The sequence below is a fragment of the Conger conger genome, chromosome 4, assembly GCF_963514075.1.
Source record: "Conger conger chromosome 4, fConCon1.1, whole genome shotgun sequence".
NCBI lineage: Eukaryota > Metazoa > Chordata > Actinopteri > Anguilliformes > Congridae > Conger > Conger conger.
Genome location: NC_083763.1, coordinates 26,151,335 through 26,172,338, shown reverse-complemented (window position 1 = coordinate 26,172,338; position 21,004 = coordinate 26,151,335). Strand labels below are relative to the sequence as shown.

The 21,004-nt window shown below is 41.1% G+C and overlaps 1 protein-coding gene across 2 annotated transcripts in view; it reads right to left on the bottom strand.

Moving 5' to 3' along the window:
* The window catches only part of LOC133127031 (enhancer of polycomb homolog 1-like), a 59,648-nt gene that overhangs the window by 23,507 nt on the left and 15,137 nt on the right, over positions 1-21,004 (bottom strand). Inside the window, exon 1 of one of the 2 annotated variants that reach the window (XM_061239627.1) lies at positions 19,572-20,005. The exons of the other annotated variant lie outside the window; for it this stretch is intronic. Coding sequence (XP_061095611.1) covers positions 19,572-19,724 — 153 coding nt within the window. The 5' untranslated portion in view covers positions 19,725-20,005. Of the gene's footprint in view, positions 1-19,571; positions 20,006-21,004 lie in introns of those variants that run through there. 2 annotated transcript variants of the gene reach the window in all.

Below are 21,004 nucleotides of genomic sequence, written 5' to 3'. Positions count from 1 at the left end.
TCCATCCAAATTCACGTTATTGCAGGGTTTTAACCACAAATAATTATTTTCTTTTTTTATACCAAAAAACGGCTCTAGGAGAAGAGATCGCCAATCTATTGTGGATCACACAACCCTAATGGCTTGCATGCAGGAACAGCATAACACCAGGGTCCCATTTCAAACCGGATAAACAATCAATATTAGTCACGTCTCTGCTTGCAACACTTAAGTAAAGTTACTGTGCTCAAAAGCCAGGAGCGAGTGCCGATCAGAAAATAAACCAAATAAAAACATAGAACCTGTCCAACACTCACAATGAGAAACTTAGAACAAAATATTACTTTAATTTCCCATGACCGCACATCTTTTTTCAATCCAGAGAGAGAGGGGAAGAAGAAAAAAAACTAAACAAACTTGCCCAGTCTTTCAGGTAATATGACCTTTTTAATTCTCTAAAGCAAAGTGCAAGCCAATCCTCTTGAGTGACAGCGAGCAAGCTGATGGACTGAAGTCATTTCTACAGAACTATTAATCCCCAAGTGAAAAGTACTGGAAAGTGTGCAGGGTTGTGCAATTCTATCCCCAGGCTATAAAAGGCACTTACAGTGCCAGGCCGGGCCAGAGAGAGGAGGGGAGCGAGCGTACAGAGGGACAGCAGTAAGCCCCCAGGCTCACATATCAGCAGTACACCACTGGCAGACAGTGATCTGGGATGACCCCGTCCCCCCCACCCCCCACAGGGTCTGCTCTTCTTTCCCAAGGTCCACTACAGCTGCAGGGCTCCAGTCACACTGACTGCAATGTGGAGAAACAAATGGTGGCAAGGACTGAATCGAAGCGTGCGTTCCTCATTACAGTCTCATCTCCTATCCGCACATGCAAATGCACGCAAAGTAAAAACCACTGCTGTGAATCCCCTACCCGTTCCCCAACCGATGACTACACTTATGAAATGCAGCCGTACTATAAAGTGACAGCTCTATATTACAGTATCTTTTCTGCATAGTATGTAGAAACATTTGGAATATTCCAAAGGAGAAATCCCATGGGAGGCAGGGAAGGCTGCAAAGAAGAAAGGCTTCCTGCCAAACATGCACGTACGGCACGGTTTCATATTCCTAATGCCAAGTCTGTGTGAACCCCAAATGCAGAATCAAAACCTGACGGGTTTCTGGACCTGAAATTAATTTTCTTTTTAAGCAAAAAGGCCATTCAAAAATGAATCTTACACTAGTGATGAGTACTATTACAAATATAAAAGTACAAATATAAAATAAATGGAGCAATGAACCCTGGCAAAACTTTGGCACTTTCAAATAGTAGCTATGTTGCTTCATGTAAAAGGGCGCATGAAAACATACCTATTCCTTCCAAGCTATTACCTTCCAGACCAACCATACCAATATATCATTCAGACAGGCTGTCAACTTAAGGGGCAGCTGCCCAACAATTTTAATGTTTTGTAAAATCAGTGCCCAGGCCAATCAGATAATCAGTAACTCATCGCTCATTTTAGCATAGGCATGCTTAAGGAATGCATCTTGCTGTGGGAGATTTTAATGACCAATAAACTGTTGCTTGTTTGTAGTAAGGTCAACACAACCAAAGCGGAAAATAATTCAATACAGACAGGCAGATAAATGCAAATTTGGAAAAATTCACAGCACAAACTTTAAAAATGGTTTAAAGATAGCTTCAAAATCAGTTAAATTTAACATGAAATCCTTGAGCGTGTGGAGTTCGGCAAAACGTGACCAATAACCGTACATTTTCCCCATCACTCAGAAGCCACAAAGTTGATTTAGAAATTGAACACGCATCATCATTATTCTTCACCAGTATAAAGCACACTACCAGCACACTATTCTTGTGAACAGCAAACATACGCATTTCCATCTGAAATAATATCAGGTAAGACGCCAAAACAACATATTTAAGTGTCAAATGAATCACAGCTGGATTACATGGTTAATGTTACTGGGAAGCAAGCACTTTAGCTGGCAGACAAATACTATGTGTTAGCTATTGGTCTATACAAGGTTCACTTGGACAATTTGCCAAAATATATGGCAAATATTTACATTGCTTTTAAGGCAAATATTATAGAACACAAGTCACAACAATGGCAACCATTTAAAAAACAAATTATCTCAGGAGGTAAGCGTGAGAGCGTAGGACAGCTAACCCCCAATTGCGCCCGACGAGCTGATTGGTACCTTGCATGGCAGCCTATCGCTGTTGGTGTGCGAGTGTGTGAATGGGTGAATGACGCATAAATTGTAAAGTGCTTTGGATAAAAGTGCTATATAAATGCAGAGCAGGCTAAATACTAACATTCCACCACATTACTGCCGACGGCATGCAGGGAGAATGCACAGGGCTAAAAAGCATTACAGAAACTAAACTGAATTGTCAACTTACAGCACAGTGGAATCACTGACCAGTGTGATCTGGTGAGCAATTAAAAGGCACTCTTTCCACCACAAGGATAGTTGCCATGTCAAACATGAACCTGTTGCACGCGTTGCATTCTTAAATATTTATTTGCCATAAAATGTACAAGCCATTCAAAGCCAAACGAGGATACACTTTAAGACTTTGCTTTAAAAAAAAATATAATTAAACCATTCAAAATTAGAAAATGTTAATGATTGTATTCCGATCATTTAAACAAATACCTAAATGTGATTAAAAGGTGTCATTCTGTTGAGGAAATTGCTCTGAAAAGAAAATGGCACTAATCAGTGGATATTATCTAATTTCCCCATTTGAAATTTACCAATTAAAATTCACCCCAGTAATCTTCCATTCCCAAGAACAGACTAATTGAATTAAGCAACTGAACTGCATTGCTCGGGGTGTCTGGATTTGTAGACTTTGTAGAATCCAGTCATGACACTACATTCGATGCATTATAAAATAGTGCTGGGAAGAACTCTAGCCCAGTTTGATACCAAAAACAAATGTACTTTTTGCATTAATTTAAACACAAGCATGTTTGCAGTATTTGTCCATGCCAATCCAGTTAACTTGTTAAAATGATGTTCTGATGTTTTAAAAGTGAAGTTTGTGCAGCAATTTCAATCTTGTCCACAATGTCTTTTAGATGTTGGGGAAAGGGTTGACTGGAATTATACTTTGTTGTCAAATCATGCTAAGCATGACAATTAAACATCTGTTCATTTGTTTTAAAGCTTATAGCAATTTTATATGGCATGTAATACTACCAAAATAAACAAGTGACACATTACTACACTTGCACTCAATTTTACATTAAATAGTGAACAAGAGAGAACAAATTGAAGGAGAAATAAAAGGAACCATTGATATACAATAAAATGACATGGGTTGGCATGATTCAATGACACCATAACATGGCTAAATTATATTTGCGATGTGCAGCTACCCAAAAAAAACCAGCCAGCTTTGCATATTTTGCAGTCCCAGCAAAACCATTTTAACTGCTATTGCATCAAACAACGGCTACAACAATGGTGTTTGCATAAGGGATGTGAAAAATCACTTTTTGTAAACGTTTACCATTCCATTTTGGAAAAGCTTATGACCGCTAGGAGCCGTATCTTAAACGAAAGTACTGACAAATTGTATGGCATTTTCAAACATTATCTTGAGCCATCTTAAAAAGTTAGTCATAACTGCCTAATCGGCAAATCAAAATAAACACTTACATTGGTTCTGTACTCACCGATGCTAAAGCAGTGTAGGATATTTGACTTCAGCAAGCTCACGTTTGGCAAAGGTCATTATCATTTCTCTAGCACGGTCTTCCAACAAGGAATTTTGTAGTCGGATTTTAACTCTGCTTTCACATGGTGGTGGATGTTGGTATTCCCAGCGGAAACATCCACCTGCATGCATGCCTTGTGATGTTGGACGATAAAGCCAGGGAAAATTCAGGGTTCTAGATGTACTATGAATTGGCAACAAGTTCTCTGAACCTTAGAAAAGCCATACAATAAAGCTATAAGCAAACCACAGCTACACATTTAAAACGCACACATTCTGATAACTCAAATAATGCAGGATTCAATTCCCAGTGCCATTTGCATTCTTAACCCCCTGAAATAACCAAAGATTGCTCGCTTGTTGATTGCTAGTCTGGAACAGCCTGACAGGAAGTAATGTGCAGCCGCACAATCTTTCTTTCAATTGTCAGACTGTGAAGCATGTGAAAGAGTTTTAGCTTAGGCTATTCCAGCAGCAAACCACATGGCTACTATTCCAGCAGCAAACCACATGGCTACTTGGAAACAATGGGATATTGGCATTTTGTCTACGAGTGGTGAAAGAGCTTTAATTTTAAACTGAGTTTACAAGTCCAGCTTTAGAAAAACAATAGGTTAGTGATGTTTTGTAAACATTTACAACTCCATTTTGGTAAACCGTCCAAGCGTTAAGCATTCACACGCCTAGTTTGCACACGGCTATGGCATGACATGACCAAAGAGGCACGGCACCACAATCACAGCAAAAAGCTACCATCGATTACGCCCATCTCCACACGGTCCTCTACACCAGGGGTGTCCACTTATCGGAAAAGGTAAGCCAGTGTGGGTGCAGGCTTGTTTCATCACAACACAAATACCCCTACCACTCGTTTCCCACGTCCTGATTTAAGATCACAATTAGTTAATCGGTTAAATCCGGTGTCGAAGTGCTGGGCTAAAACAAAAAACCCACACTGGGCTTCTTCAGGAGAACATTGGACATCCCTGCTCCAAATAAAGAAAAAGCCCCCCCTTCCGTCTGACTTGCCAAAGGGTTTCGTGAAGGCCATACTTAATTATGATGTACGCGCCGGTGTTAATTAGCGCAGAGATTCACGCTGACTAACTCCCCACAGGCCCCGCAGAGGAACAGTGAGCTGTGACAGGCTGAGAGGCGGGAGGAAAACCGGCGCTTGAGCTAGCGCTCCGCATGCCCCTGGCTTCGGGCCCGTCGGAAAACAGGCGTGTCCATGTCCAGCCACAACAAGAGGGTTCAGTGAAACGCAGCCGACGTTCACCCACGTGGTTCAGCACCACATACCCACTCGCCACCAGGTCCCTTCCTACAACACAGCCTTCAGCTGGGGAAGTGACACGCAGTCTCTTCCCAAGCACAAGTATTAAAGAAGCAGGGCGGCTTTCTTGTGCGCCGAACAAACCGCTTGCATTCCGGATGACTACAAGAGACGCTAATGCTAGGCCACAGGTGAAATCGTTCGAGACGCTGCCGGCCGGATTCTTCTCTTCTCACTCAAAATGCAATCTTTGATGCTTTGTGTTACCACAAAACAACCAGATGCCTCTGCAATCAACTTGCAGTTCTTAGGGCATAGGGTTACAGATAAACTTCACTGGCACCCTTTAAAATCAGATTTTACCAGTGTGTTGACTTGCTACTATGGCAGCAATCAAACACACACAGACCGAGTCCCCAAAATAAAATGACCCCTTGCTATGCACCTATCACTTTCTGTTGACAGCACATTAGAGGCCCACACGCATCACCATTCTCTTCCTGGTTTCAGTACCCTAAGTGCTGGCAAAATGTTCCCAAAGAGCAGTGACGTAGATTTAGGTAGTCCTGAACCCCTAGAGCCCAATTCCCCCATCGACAGCTGTCGTCAGCTCGGTTAACATTTAGCAACTTCATCCGATAATTACACAAAAATATACGCCATGTCAGGTGGGAAATCGTTTTACAAACAGCTGTGGAACAAACATTTTAAGTACCCACATGAGAATAAACCAAACCCACTATTGTATGCATGCTTTCCAACCATGGTTAAAGATGCCACCTCAATGCCCTGTGCATTTCTCTCAAATTAGGCTCATTGTTTAAAGGGGTACAGAGAAATGGTTGGGGGCCATTCATTGTAGGTATTCCGGAAGGTGGCGGGTTTGTCCATTTGCCCGAATCCAAAAAGAAATATGGATTAAACTTTGCAAGTAAACATATATGCAGCAACCTTGAGATGATAGGATGCAACTAGCTGTAAAACATTCATTCGAAATAGGCCAGCCATATTAGCTTGTTTTATGGTACCTAGAGACAGACTGCCTCTCTCGTAAACAAGCAGAGCAGCTCACTACAAAACAGTTTGTTAACAATTGTGGAACACGTTCTACTTCTCATTTCCTAAAAAACGAATCCTCTCCAAAATCTGAGCAGAAGGGAAGCGCATATCCTCATACCACCACTTCCCCATTCTCTTTCACACAGATCTGAGTACCACAACCTCAATCATGTACCTCAGTCAAGAATTCACCCTGACAGTCAAAATGATACTTCTTATGGTTTCTAGTAGTCCACTACTTTCCTCTAACAGAGGCAAAAAAAAACAGCACAACCGATATCACTTCAGGAAATGAACATACCTGTTCTTAACAAAGCACATACTGAGCATTTTCTAAAAAGGTATTTAATAAACCATAATATCCATAACTGTGGAAGCTGTAGCTACACCAATGCAATTTCACCAACTGAAAAACCAGATGACTTCTGGTTTGTTGAACAATGGCAACTGTAAAAACAATCCCTGAAAAGGAAGTCCAGCCTTTCCTTCTGAAGCGTGCAAAGTCATTACCAAAATGGTGTTCCAGGAAAAACACCAAGTCCATTTCCTATGGAGAGGGGCATGTACTCTTCAATTTGTCTGGGGGAGACAGAATGCCCATAGAGGTTACCATAGTGACCAGCGAGTGGCTTCCTGCAGGTGCCATCTTCCTCCTTGCAGAGCTTAGAACAAAGGACAAGACTGTTCATCTAAGACACAGGGGCTCTACACAGGTTCACAAAGATGCATTCTACCTCTTTGATGGTACAAATCTTGCATGTCGCCGAAAGGAAATGACTCATCGTAAGAATTAATTTGGAGCAGTCAAACAGGAAAAAAACAAGATAAAAGCACAGACGTGTGTGTGTGTGTGTGTGTGTGTGTGTGTGTGTGTGTGTGTGGTCCCGTGGAACTGCGGGATGTCGTTCAAACTTTGAAAACCAGTAATTATTTCATAAAAGACCCCTGCACAAGCAGTTTAGAAAGTTAAAATTCAAAACGCCACACACTGGTTTACATTCAAAAAATGAAGTTCAGCCAAAGACTGCCTGCTCTAATTATAGCCATGCATTACAAACCACAAAGACAGATGGTTTAAAATAAACATGAGGGTGTGTTTGCTAATAGTTTTCAAATCCACGCATTAAGACAATTTAATGTGAAATTAGATCTTGAAATTCCGCGTAAGAGGCAAAACACAAAAGCGGACAAATTTAATTACATTTCATTCCATGCCTTGAAGGACTTTCCAGTTTTTGCAACCAGTTGGGATGGTGCATTAGGGTCTCCCATTTGAACTATGAATTATGCACTACAAATAATTGGAAGACAAGGACTGCATTGCTTTCTTCCTCCCTTAATAGCACACAGAAATGGTTCCGGCAGTATGCATACCACTTCACTGAAAAACACTGAGCAATCTACCAAGTGTCTTTTGAGGAGTAATGCACTAATGAAATTGCCATGATTACAAGTCCTACCACCCCAACAAATCAATGTCCAAATAATCAATGGCCTGTCCACTTCAACAAACAACCCAGATGAATCCGCTCTTTGGAGGACTGCGCACAGAATACCGATGTCCACATCTCCATAGGAATATCAATTCATTTAATGAAGGCGCAAAATAAAGCAGCCTAAAAAAACAGAAGTTTGGCTCATAATCTAGAATAATCTAGAATTAGCGTTTCAGACCATCTAATTCGGTGGATAGCATGACAATGTTCAGCGCAATGCAAGAAGTTAAGAAGCAGCCACCAAACAACCACAGTAAGTGAAGTAAAAGCTTTGCGCGGTGGACTCAAACTGGAAGGACCCAGAACACGGTGTCATGCGGTTGGGTTGTGTGCGTGGGCTCTGGCAGAGAAGCAGGGGAAACGGGTCAGACCGCCAGGCTGCTGCAGACACTTCTCCAGCGCAGCGGCTGCAGTTCCGCCAGCACTTTATCTTCATTGTCATCCCTGGCCGTTACGTAACGCGGTGCACACGAGGGGATGGGAGGAGATGTTCCGCTGACAGCTCTCCCCCCCCCCTCTCCCCGCACCCCCGCTGTCCGCTTTGTGTTGCTGATCCGTCAGAGCGGCTCTGACTCACTGCTTAACCCAGGCACCTCCCGCCGGCCCCCTGCACACTGTCTGACACACTGACTGAGCCAGAGAAACAACAGAGAGGTCCGACCCATAGGCTGAATCTGCTTCTGCAGACCTCTGTGCTCTTTCTACAATGGGCCCCTATGGGAAAGTGTCTTACGATGAGCTTTTGATCTGTATTTTCCTTTCCGGGTTTTCACTGGATAGGCTAGATTGTCAGGTACGAAATGGAAGGTTTATTTTGGCGAAATATAACGTTAACAGAATTTATCCGGCAGTTGTTCACCATCACACACGCGTAGTGTCTTAAATGATCGTTGTCTTTTCCCAGAGAGAAATAGTAGACATACGCAACTACTCATGCCACTTCCGGGGCTCTCGTACAGCTAGGCTAAAGTAGAATAGGAACGGATAGTTGAGATTGGCATCTTTCTCCTTTAAAACTGATCCTAGGACAGCCAGCAGTAGCCCAGGGAGCTGCTTCTGTGCAGGATCTAGGGCCTGCTGAGGCAAACCTGCCATGCACAAGGGTGCAATATACGTGCAAATAATCTACCACAGAACTATGAGGCGATTCAGACATCATGCCGTAATTCAGACAAATTGTCAGGTTCACAGCCATCAAACGGACAATGGGGTCCGGTTGGAAAGGTGTCTGCAACAAGTGCCGGCTTTTAGAGGGCCCTGTACTCACAGGTTTGAACCTCAGCTGCATCAACAGTTCAAAGGCTGAAAATCTGCAGCAGTGACACAAAGTTCTGGCATTTTCCCCACTAGGGAAAGGGTGAGTTCAAGTCAGTCAGGGTTCCTCAGGTTACGGTTACATTAGCCCTTCCCAATGAGGTGCCAGACACCAACTGGCTGCCATCAGTCTGTGACCGTGACATTCCTCTGACCAGTCCGTTCTGCATAACCTGCACCGTACAAAATAAGTCTCTGGACCTGAAAGCAGCTCATGAAATGGATTGTCATTGGCTAAGCTGATAAGGCTCCCAGTCAAACGAAAGTGCATTGCAAGGGTATTCCCTGTCATGACATCATTGTGAACACGGCAGTCACCGAAAGCAAACCACTGTAATGGTCCATGAGATGGTACATACAGACACAATAGTAAGCTGGAATTGAGTAAGCTGCGAATTGTGGCCAATGGCCATATCTGCCAATTCAAAGCCGTGGATTTCAATGAAGAAACCAACATCTGAACTTAGTTTCAGCTGCTAATACGATGAAAATGTACATTCCCTGCCAATAGGCTCAATTACTTCCCACAAATTACCTTAACGGGAACAATAATGGTCATGCATATCATTGTGGCCATGTAGAACTCATCAATTTCTATTTGATAAATTCTTAACAGAATACATATGTTCTGTAGAATTCACATCCTCTAACATTCATGAGTGACTGGGGGTGACTAGACAATCTGGTAGTTTGGGAAGCAGTCGTGTTGTTTTAGTGTGGTAAAGTATTTACAGCAGCATGCACCCTTCCACCTACAAGGGAATTAACAGACCAGACAACCATAGTTTGTGGGTTGCCAATTTAATAAGAGCAGGAAGGCATGTCGCACAGACAGCATTTGCAATTTTTCCCCCAGAAAAAAAACCTATTCAAAATATGCACAAATTTAAGATTCTCAGTTGGCTGCAATTTCAGATCCTCAGAATGGAAAGAATTTGCACACTAGACATTGCCAAGTTTACACAGTAGTGCTCCCACGTTCATGTAGGCTAATAAAAGTAGCCAGACTATTTTGTTCACATATCAGAATACTGTTGGGACTCAAAATCTTTAGACCAATCTGATCAATGATGGGGTCAAAAACTTTTAACCAGCCTTAAGATACATTAACTAACAGAAAAGATGAAATTAGGAACGCTCTGACCCAGATTTGTAATTTTATTGCCACACCACCCAGTCTGACTTAAAAAATCAGTAGAACAATTACAGAGCAGGAGGGATGAACTTAAGAAAATGAAAAAGAAAAGATAATTCTCCATAATACTTCCACTTTAATGCACCATTATCAGACTCTAAAGTAGGGCTGGGTGATGGTTATTGATTGTCCAATACAAATTACTCTAGTAAACTGAAAGATATCCTACTTTAACTAAAAAAATAAGGATTGACACAAATAGTCAATTTCACTTTTTATTGGTAGCATGAATACAATGTAAAAATTGGACTAAAAATTCTACTTGCAACTGGCAAATGTTCCTGAATTATCACTATTTTCCACCAACTACACTGTACATATCGGTTGTGAAGTCGTGTATTTTAATTAAATGGTGAAAGTTTAATTCAAAACCGATAATACGCCTTACAATTGTATTAATGCATTTGTGGCATAGTTGTAACTAGCCATTTTTTATATTCATTGGATTAAAAAAAACTACCAGTGAAGATGGCTTTGGAAAAACGGTTGCGCGACTTCCTACCGGTATCTACACCACCATTGAAATAAAATGGGCTATACTGCCCAGATGTACTCTTAACGGTGCACAGGCAGGGTAAGAAAGAACGGGGGGCAAAGCTTTGCTATAAGCAATAATGAAAATGCATACAAAGAGCCGCAGAGAACAGGATTCATATTGGCCGTGCAGTAACAGACAATACTTAAAATAAGGTGGTATGGGGAACGGATACCGAACCATGGATCTAGGACATCTCTAGCAGACAAAAGGGGCAGCACAAATTCCTATTCAACTCCACCAAACTGCCTTTAGTATCTTTTCAAAAAGGTAGCAAATTTCATTTCAAACTGAACTGCAACAAAATTCTACAGGTTCATTTTTCAACTTACATTTGGCTCAAGTATTCAGAATAGGATGAAAAAATTAAAATGTCTTCAGTAAACCTGTAAATCAGAATGACAGTTCAAAGTAATGCAAGCATGCTACACAGATAATTAAAAGAATTACCATCTAATATTTCAGCCCAGCAAATGATTAACTGACCCTCACAAAATTGTGAACAGCTCATTTAAGTGAAACCAATGTTATTCCTCAAGGGCAAAACACTGAACTAGTAGTTTGTGCAGAGGTCTTAATTTACGTTAATACCACTCTCAAAACCACTACATCAGGTTGAGTTCAATTAAAAATACCAGGCTTAATTTAGACAAAAAGAAGAGCAAAACAGGCAAAAACGAATAGCTTTTATATCTATAAAAAAATAAATAAAATAAAAACCCTAAATGAATCTTAAAACTGAACAGCAGGGCAAATGCATTAGCAGGTATTGTCAACACAATTAAAACGATGTAAATGATTAATCTGAATCAGTTAACCCATGGCAAGTCATGCTAATGATCAGCTAATCTTTTAAATTGTCTTGGAAATGCACCAACAATTTCCCCAGAGAAATGTTGCCCAACTATATTACTTTCACAGGGAAATTTTTAGTAATTACAAATCCACTTAAGACAGCTCTGTCAACAGCCGAAGTCCAAAGGTCCTTTTACACTTACTGGAAAATGTGTAGCAGCCATTTTGTACAAGTGTGAAAGTGAAAGCAAAGCAACAAACAGGAGAAATGTGATGCCAGTTGCCTCTCTAAGGACTACATGTGTTGGGAATCTAGACATGACCAGAGGCACATCGACCCTAATAAGAGGGGTGAGGAAGGTATCATGGGCAAGGTGGAAGTCAGAAGATACGTTTCTGTCCAGGTCATAGGAATAATTTTCTATGACTTCAACACCACGATTCAAATATCAATAAAAATGTATTTATATGAAAGCATGCAAAAGCAGAAGTGTGCTTTCAAACTTGCATGCTCAACAGGTTTCTCACTCGTCTCATGTAATCTCATTGGCGAGAACTTTCGTCCTCTGAAGTCGTTTGCTTTGGAATGATCCAACAAGCACTAAAGCTGCAGCAATGGCCAAAAACTCAGAACCACTCCACAACTCCACAATGTGCTCTGTTTGCACTTGGACAGTGCTCTGAATTTCTGTAGTTGATAGGAAGATAACAGAAAGACAGGGGTTTGCAAAAAGAAACATCTCTAAAACATCACTATCGAAATCCGAGAGCCCACTCGTAAATTCGGCATCCAGCAGAGATAGGAGTGGGAGGCACCAGCATTTGAACAACCACGCAAATCCGCTGTCTCTCCCCCGCATCCATACGTACAGTACCATCTCAGTGCCAAGAGATCATCTCATAGAACAATCCAGGCAAGCATACTAGCTAATGGCACTAACAACTGAATAAATGGCTATTAACTGTAGATGTATTTTCGAATGGTTACTTTTTTTAAGAAGAATATCAAAAAGTCATTTTTGGAGACAACTGACAGGCCTACGTTAGACACCACAGTCCTGCAATATAGATTGGCAGATCTTGGCATTTCTTGCGCACTTGTGTCTGACAAACAAAACTACCAACGGAAAATTACCTACTGTGTGTGAACAACAATAAATACAGAATAGTTGTTGGGTAGCTAAATTTGCAGTACAATTCAGATGGGAAACTCAGTTATGGATCGACTGGTCAACCAATCCGGGCATGAACCCACAACTACGCTTTTTCAAACTGAACATTTGTTCCGGATGCAAAAAGGGGAGCATTAAACAACTTTCAACGAATTACTTTCATTGATTTAAAAATATATATATATTTTTTTTTATTCAACTCCTGCTCTCTACAGGGGTCTTGGGGGGGCTATCTACAATTTGCTCATTTTCAAAGGGAACCCATTTCCAAGGGAACAGCACGTAAAAATAAAATAACCAATATTATGTACTCCTATACAACACAATTGGCTGCCCTTTCAGTGCCCCCAACACTCATGCAGTGCGTAGCAGCACAAGAAGCTTTAAACATGCAGGCCTCTCCGAATATCCTCCTAATCACTGGTCAATACGTTTGGTTAGTTAGTTTCTCGCCAATTCACACCAACACACTTGATATCATCTATATTTGAGAGGGTTAACAGGCCCAGCCCCAATAGGTACAAAGCAGAGAAGTTATGCCATTGCTGCTTTTAGATTTAAACAGAATGAGCGGCTGCTTGCATTACTGAAGTGTCACTTTGCATTAACACAGAAGAGCCAAAAGGAAGAAAAATAAATAAATAAATAAAAATAAAAAACACATTGCATTCTATAAACACATTCAAGATTAATTCCATTCTGAAGATTGAACCACAACAAAATAATTACTGCCATATCATTGAGCCAATCATCGTTTGAAAATAATTCATTTATTTATCATAATATTTACACAGCTGTTGTAAGATTCAAAGAGAAAGCGCTCAGTTTAAATGAAAATTCAAAAACGTTTCAGGCTCTAGCTAGCTAGCTCAACATGAGCAAATTAAAAACGCATCTAGGGTTTTTAATATGAGCCAAAAATGATGGTTTTGATCAGAACATTTGTTACTTTCCATCCAATTTGCATTTTGCAAGTTGACACATTGTTGTTTCTTTCGGAACGTAAGTGAATTAAGAGTAAAACGGATACAAACCAAATCACACAAATCAAAATAACCATTCCAAAGACTTTAAATGACATTGCATCTATTTTGACGTCTTTCAAAGTGATACATTCCTAATGAGTATTTTTTTACCTCTAGTCCCATGTGTTTGTATACCTGATGGCCTACCTTATTAATATGGGGATGGGGAATGTGATTTGACAAATAACTCTGGCTGCACGCAATTCAGTTCACACCCCCACAGCTCTTTTAGTGCTCAAATATACCATGCAATTCAACACACATTAAGCTAAAGCTAGAAGAGCTGTGCCATCAACAGTAACTCAAATGATAAAGGCCAACCATGCTCTCTGCTCAGTGCGTGTTCAATGTCTGAACAATGTAATGGCAAGAGGAAAAATAATATCCAATGAGCCAATCCCTAGCTAACCAGTGTTGCCCTGACAATTATTGTTCCAACAGTGTTACAGTATTACGCTAGCCATGAACAGAGGGAGATATTGTCCCTTGGACACTCTCTTAAAATGTGAAGCTAGTCCAAAATATACAAAGTAACCAGCACAGTGTCAAAAGACCAAAGTCTTCACAAATCTTTCTTGTATAACAAATACAAAAATATTTGCAATTAATTTGGTAGGTTGTGTAAGAGCATTGTGTTCATTATCAGCACATATGGCCAGCTCACTGGGGATGCAGTCCAAGGGAGCTTAGTGCGTGTGTGGTAGCCAGTATTACTTCATTTACAGTACAGACTGCATATCCAATAAAAAAAAATGCTGAAATAGGTTTGACCACTGCTGCAGGCACATTTTTTAATTGCCAAATGTATAACTTCCAATTGTGCGATAAGACGTTGCCAGGCAGCCATAGTTCCAGACACTCTGCTCTCATTACAGCAATTAATTTAAAAAAGTAATAAAAAACACCTGCCAAATAAGGATTTGAATCCAATCAAAGACTTGTGTTACGCAGTGATCAGCACAGGAACAGCAGGTGACCACCGAGGACTGCATACTTCATCTTTAATAGGAAATAGGCAGAAAAGCCCTTAAGACAACACCAGTTACAAGCAGATGTAATAAGTCCAACCATACCAAGCTAGTTCTGCTCATACTAAACATGGTGTGGTGCAATTTGGCCAATTCAGTTCCGTCTTCATAATGCACACAGCTTGTGCTACAAATACCTAGCAATGATCAAGTTCTCAATGTACAGACTTGAAGTCTACCATGGGCTATGGTCGATTTGGTGTTCTTAAACGTTAAGGCCATTTTATACTTCTGGGTCGTCGGCATAGGTAGTGCGATTTGTGTGCGGCACTCGACACCGGGCAGAGCATTTATACTTCTGCAGCACATTACACAAGCACATGCATCTCTACACAGGCTGCATACACTGTACATTTTCAATAAAGCCAGATTTCTTCAGACAAATCCCTCCCGCGGCTGCAGGTTGGGAACAATTCCACTTTGATAGCGTAATGTGCTGCATAAACGTTCCTTACATAAATCTGCAGACACCATAAAAAGCCAGTCTGAGGAATCGTTTTGACTCCACTTTTATGGCATAACCGGGTTGTGTGACGTGGGCTGCTAAAAAAGACTGACTTGGATCCACTATGCATTACACTACTTTCATTTTGACCAAGCCCACAGCAAGCTAAACAAACACTTATTTAATATGAAAAAAGGCTTTTACCAAAGCACAAAAAAACCCCAAAAAAACCTGTGCTTACATGTGCAGATGATTTCGATTAGCAGTCTACGACTAATAAAAGTTGATGCTGGAAGAATCAAATGTCAAATAACTTGCACATGCCCAACAAAATCCAATCATCTATGCAAACCACAAACCAAAATACAAATTCAGAATAGACATACATCTACAATGAGCCCCAAGAATAACACTTATTTACCCCAAAATATACACTCTAGGTAACAAAGTTTAATCGGGAAGTTATTTGGCCATTGTAGTTATGAAACAACATACTATTACCATTACAGTGCAGGATGCAAGGTCACAAAAATAAGTATTTACAGTAAAAAAAACATTTAATGGCTTTTGGAAATCGCTCATTGAACTTATTCACCTTCGGTAAGACAAATAAACCTTTGACCCAATGCCTCTACCACTGAGATCATATCCGAAATGCAGGAACAAAAAGCTGACTATACTGAATGCAGCCCATTCCACTGGGGTTTTACAGTAAACTGCAATGGTAATGATGAAACGGTTTCCACCAAAGACTATGCCACTTAAGACTTTGCAGTTGTCCACAGGGCAACACACAAAAAGGAAAAACTGAAAACCCATTCCATTGAGCACTTGGCCATCCACAGGATTAATGATCTGCTCCTCTGCCTTGATGTGTCAAGCACAGCATTTGACTGACAAGATGGATACTACCATAGTTTCGACTCCCTGTCAAAGACAGGTTAAAGGAAAAAATGACACTGGACATTTTCATTGTTTCAGTATCATCAACAAGTCCTATGAAGAGACCAAGACGGATAATGTTTCTGTCCAACTCAATTTACCCTACAAATGATTAATTCTCCATCTAGCCAATGCAGATTAACCGGAAGCCATAGAACGCCATTGTTGTCTAAAGTTTTAAAACGAGTCGGACACACTGTTGCTTTGGTCCCCATAATTAATCAGTGACTAACCTGCCGATTGTACTTTTTACTCAAACTATCAAGTTAAGATAATTGCTTTCTCCAAAATTTTAAAAGTAGTTCACTTTCCAGTTCACTGACAGTAAGGAAGGCAAGGCACTGCTTTAAAATCATGCAAATGCACAGCACAGACAGTGAAAATAGTCCTAAACTAACTGAACATGCTGCTCCATTTGGAATAAATCTGGTATAAACTACAGTTTTTTTTTTTTCCATTAGAATAGGTCGCACTTTCTGAAAATGTATCTGAGCTCTATTCAATGCCTTGAGCACACAAGTGAAATTAATGGCTTCATGATGAAACACTAAATTGGGTGGGAAAATGACAAAAAGCACAAGTTGGACAAAACATTTTTGGTTTTGGTATTTTCATAGGATATGTTGATAACAAAAAAAAAACAAAAAAAACCTTATCCTTAAAAGCACACCGATCACGTGTCACACCATGTACGCAATGTTGCGTGTGGATGAACAGGACTTACTGCTTTTCGGAGTACGTTAAAATGCTATGCATACTCTGCAAATGCTAATTGCACCATCATCCCTATCCCCATCTCACACACACTATAATGAATGGTTGACCATCTGGCTTTTCAACATGAGCTTTTAGGTTCTTAACATACGTGCCAAAAATAATTTTAAAAGCAACATATTTACGAAGCTGCCAAGGTGACATTTAAATGCCAAATCAATGAAAATCTCAATGCACAAAAAGTTTACCCTTGGCCGACCCTTCAAAGCACGAGATCGTTTCGGTTTCTCTGCTGATTCTGCGTGCATTCTGCGCCAGACGTGTTCTCATAAAAGCCAAGTGGAGGATCCAATCTCAGATCACACTACAATCTCTTAGTTCCAGTATGGTTGGGAGAATGAGAAACCAGCAACAAGTGGTCAATTTTCCGAATAAAACACCTTTATGAGACGAGACGTCCCACAGGAAAAGGATCTATACGAAGACACTGCAAACCAGCTGATAGGAGTTTTATCACTTAATGTTCCCAAAACACAAAATTGAACACAGATCACCATGCACTGTCTGTGTTCCTGGCTACAAAGTCTGGATTTTCAGCAACCTTTTCTCTTGCACTCAGAATAAGAAGTAAAGAAATTTTAAAGCCAACCACCTGGAAATCTTTGTACCCCCAGGGACGCAGCCCCTGTCAATGACACAAGTGTGGAATGAATGGCAATCAAAGGGCTTCTCTTTTTGGAGTACATCTCGCACTTAGCTATCCCAACGCTAAATTCTTCCAACAATTTACAGGCCAGATCTGCTAGTCCATCATAATACTACAGACTGCACAATACATATTTAAATCTCAAAAAGAGACTTAACCAGCAAGCTTGGTTTCAGCCCATATTATCAGTCATTTCAGGTTCATGTCTATCCCCAGTATGCCAAGAAAAAAAACACCAACTTGGGTAATCCATATATTATGCTCAATAGCAAAAACAGTCAGTCACCTAGATCACATTCCTTCCCCATTTTGACATTTGGTCTGAAAAACAGCTGAACCTCTTGACCATGTCTGCATGCTTTTATGCATTTTGTTGCTGCGACATGATTGGCTAATCAAAAGCTACATGCTTACTAAAAGGACAACCACACCACTAACAGTGCAAACATGTTTGGCAGGAGATTTAAATAATTAAGGATTTAATAACACTCATAAGCAAGTTGCCTTTTTGGAAAGTCTTCCATCTTGGATTTGCCAAAGCATCAAACACTATACCAATCTTCAAGACTTCATAAGTAAGCACAAATGTATTCTTTACACAAGGATGACACAGGCACTATTTGCCCTCACTCACTTCTCTCTCTCACACACGTAAAGCCTGCAGCATGTCGTGTTTTGAGTGAGTGAGTGAGTGAGTGAGTGAGTGAGTGAGTGAGTGAGTGAGTGAGTGAGTGAGTGAGTGAGTGAGTGAGTGAGTGAGTGAGTGAGAGTGAAACTACCATTACGAAAAAAGTGACTAGGCAGTTCGTCCCTCAAAGTTGAAACTTAATGTCAACGATAAAGGGGATCTCCCTTTAGCTTCAAAGCCGGCATCTGGTTCACCGATTTCAGCGGCTATCGCAACATTTGCGTTGCGTTAAACAGCTACCGATAGTTCTTAAACTAACGTTTAACTTTATTACTGAAATATTAAAAACTATAACCTATTAGTTATGGGGTTTTTTTTCTATACATAACTTTAAAAACTGGGGCAGAGTGGTTTGCGTCACGCCTACCGAAAAGCGATAAGCATGCAACCATAGTAGAGCTCAACACGGGATGTAAAACCAGACTATGCAGCAAGCGATCTTGGTACTTGTGCATCACTTCTGAATGAATATCCATTTAGCTAGCATTGTATCAAGCATACAAATATCTATGCAACCAGATTTGTTGGCAGTGCAACGGCACTGACTCCATCACCACTTAAACTTGTTTCTGCAACTGCTACCTAGCTGTCGTGAACCTGCTGTCATGCTCTCTTGCTAACAAGGCAACTGAATTGGCTCAAATAAAACATGCATTTGCTTGCACGGTAGTGGCGCTGGTAGTTAAGACCAAGTTGCTCAGATACAACAAATGTACCACACCGTTAGTGGTATAAGAGTAACCGGTTAACTTACTAAGATTGCAAACACCCCCTTTTCTAATTTGCATCACTGCACGCTGCCATCAAACCACCTCCGAAAACTTGGTAGCAATGAACCTTACTAAAAATATAATTTAGTGCGCTAGCACTAGCAAACCGTCCCCGTGTGTTTGGACAGTCATTACTATAGCTATGTCATTTCGAATTGGCGTTCGTAAGGCCAGCTGAACAATGGCACAACATTACGCACGGAAACAGTTGCACTAGCAAACTGGTTCACATTGGCTTGCTGTCACGTTCTGTTCTATTACAAGTATCGACTACGAAATGCAATGTGCCAGTAACCGCAGTCATTCCCTGGCGCCCCCTTCCATTTATACATTGTAACTGCACCAACACAAGGCCCATCCCAAAGCAAAAAGAAAGTCAACAAAATGGCGGATTCAAACATTGTCACGTGATTCCTTTGTGCTTTCTAAACCCATTCCCGATAAAATGACCCGCTACAACCCATCTCCCTTACCCAATTTCGAAACATTTTACCACTATACTTAGGCAAATGCAATTTAATTCGATGTTGCATGAAGAATACATAGCACTTTACCGTCTTTCTTGAAAGAGAAAAATGGCGGCCATTTTGTGCAAACTTGCGCAGCAAAGATAGGGGCGCCTCTCATAGCATGAAAATACGGTCATACAAATAAATGCAGGTTTTGGAACCCTAAAACGTACCGATTCCTCCTCCTTCTCCATCCCAGTCGGCATCTGAGGCACGGCCCGATTAATAGAGGCATATTCGTGCAGATCTGGTAAGTCCTCGCAGCGGAAGACGGGTAGCGGCTTGGTAGCGTCCAGCGCCCGTGCCCGAAACGACAATTTACTCATTTTTATAATTAAAGATGCAGCATAAATCTATCCGATCCCCTAAAATTCACAACCGTCTCAATTTTAGTTCTCATGGATGAATCGGTTGCGGTCCCCAGGAGTCTATCGTTCGATTGGTTACAAAAATATATAAATGGCGATGCGAACGGAGCCGGGAAGGCCCGGATCTTGGTCGCTCTCTCTCGGTCTCCTTTTTCAGTCGCTCCGCTCTCTCTCTCTGGTTCAATACGCCATGGCCAACATGGCGGACATTAAAAACTCTTTAACTCTCCCTTCGCTCCTAGCGGCCCAACCCCCCGATAAGACAACAGCCATTCCCACCCGATTCCGCGCGCGTGCGCGTTCGCGGCGCCCTGAGGGGAGGGGGCAGTGGGTGGGGGATGGGAATGCTTCGCACAATTTCTAATAAACAGCCAGAGGAAACCCCCCTCCACTCGTACAACTGAAAAACTGCGCGCGCCACCCGGGGACAAAGCCAAGCTCGTTCGTGAATCTCAAATCACTTGAACCAGCTTTGAGATAACGACTACACCAGTGCCTTCGCAATTCCGAACAGTTTTAGAAACTTTAATACCTGTTCTGATGCGGTGCGAACGGATTAAAACAAATGCGAAAGTTAGTACAGAATAGATTCAATAATCTCTCGTTGGATTCGATTTCTAAAATATACTTTTACATTACGTACAGCCAACAAGAGCTAGCCAGCGTAGGCGGCTGTGATTAGAACAGTGTGGGTCTGCAGAGCAAATGTATTTAACTCGTTAGGTAACTTGTGTAAAATTATTGAGGATTCCACTTCCACCATACAACATTAAGCATAAACTGTTTTGTACATTAGCTCAGCTGAAGACGCCTGGCCGGGAGTAATTAACGTTAACGTTAGTTTGGTGCTAGCACACTAGCCAGTAAATTAGCGGTTTTAACATCCCACGTTTCAGCGTACTGCACAATTCCATATGGTGTAGCATGTGTCATAATGGCATTCGCATTTATAAATATTAGAAGTTAAAAAATAAATAAAACAGCAGTCAGTCCATTCAAATCACTACAACGCCGAACGCGACATACGCTGGCCACGTTAGTTTAGTCATCTTTTGATAATACAGTAGACTACATGAATTTCCCAGATGATGCCAATGTTTGGAAATGTCACCCTCTTCTGGAATGATTTGAAATTGCATGGAACTGTTTCTGTCTGACAACTGAAAAAAACCCAAAAACAAAAACCTTGGAACGCATGTCCTGAGGACATTTGCAGCAAGTCGGTAAGTCACTCTAGA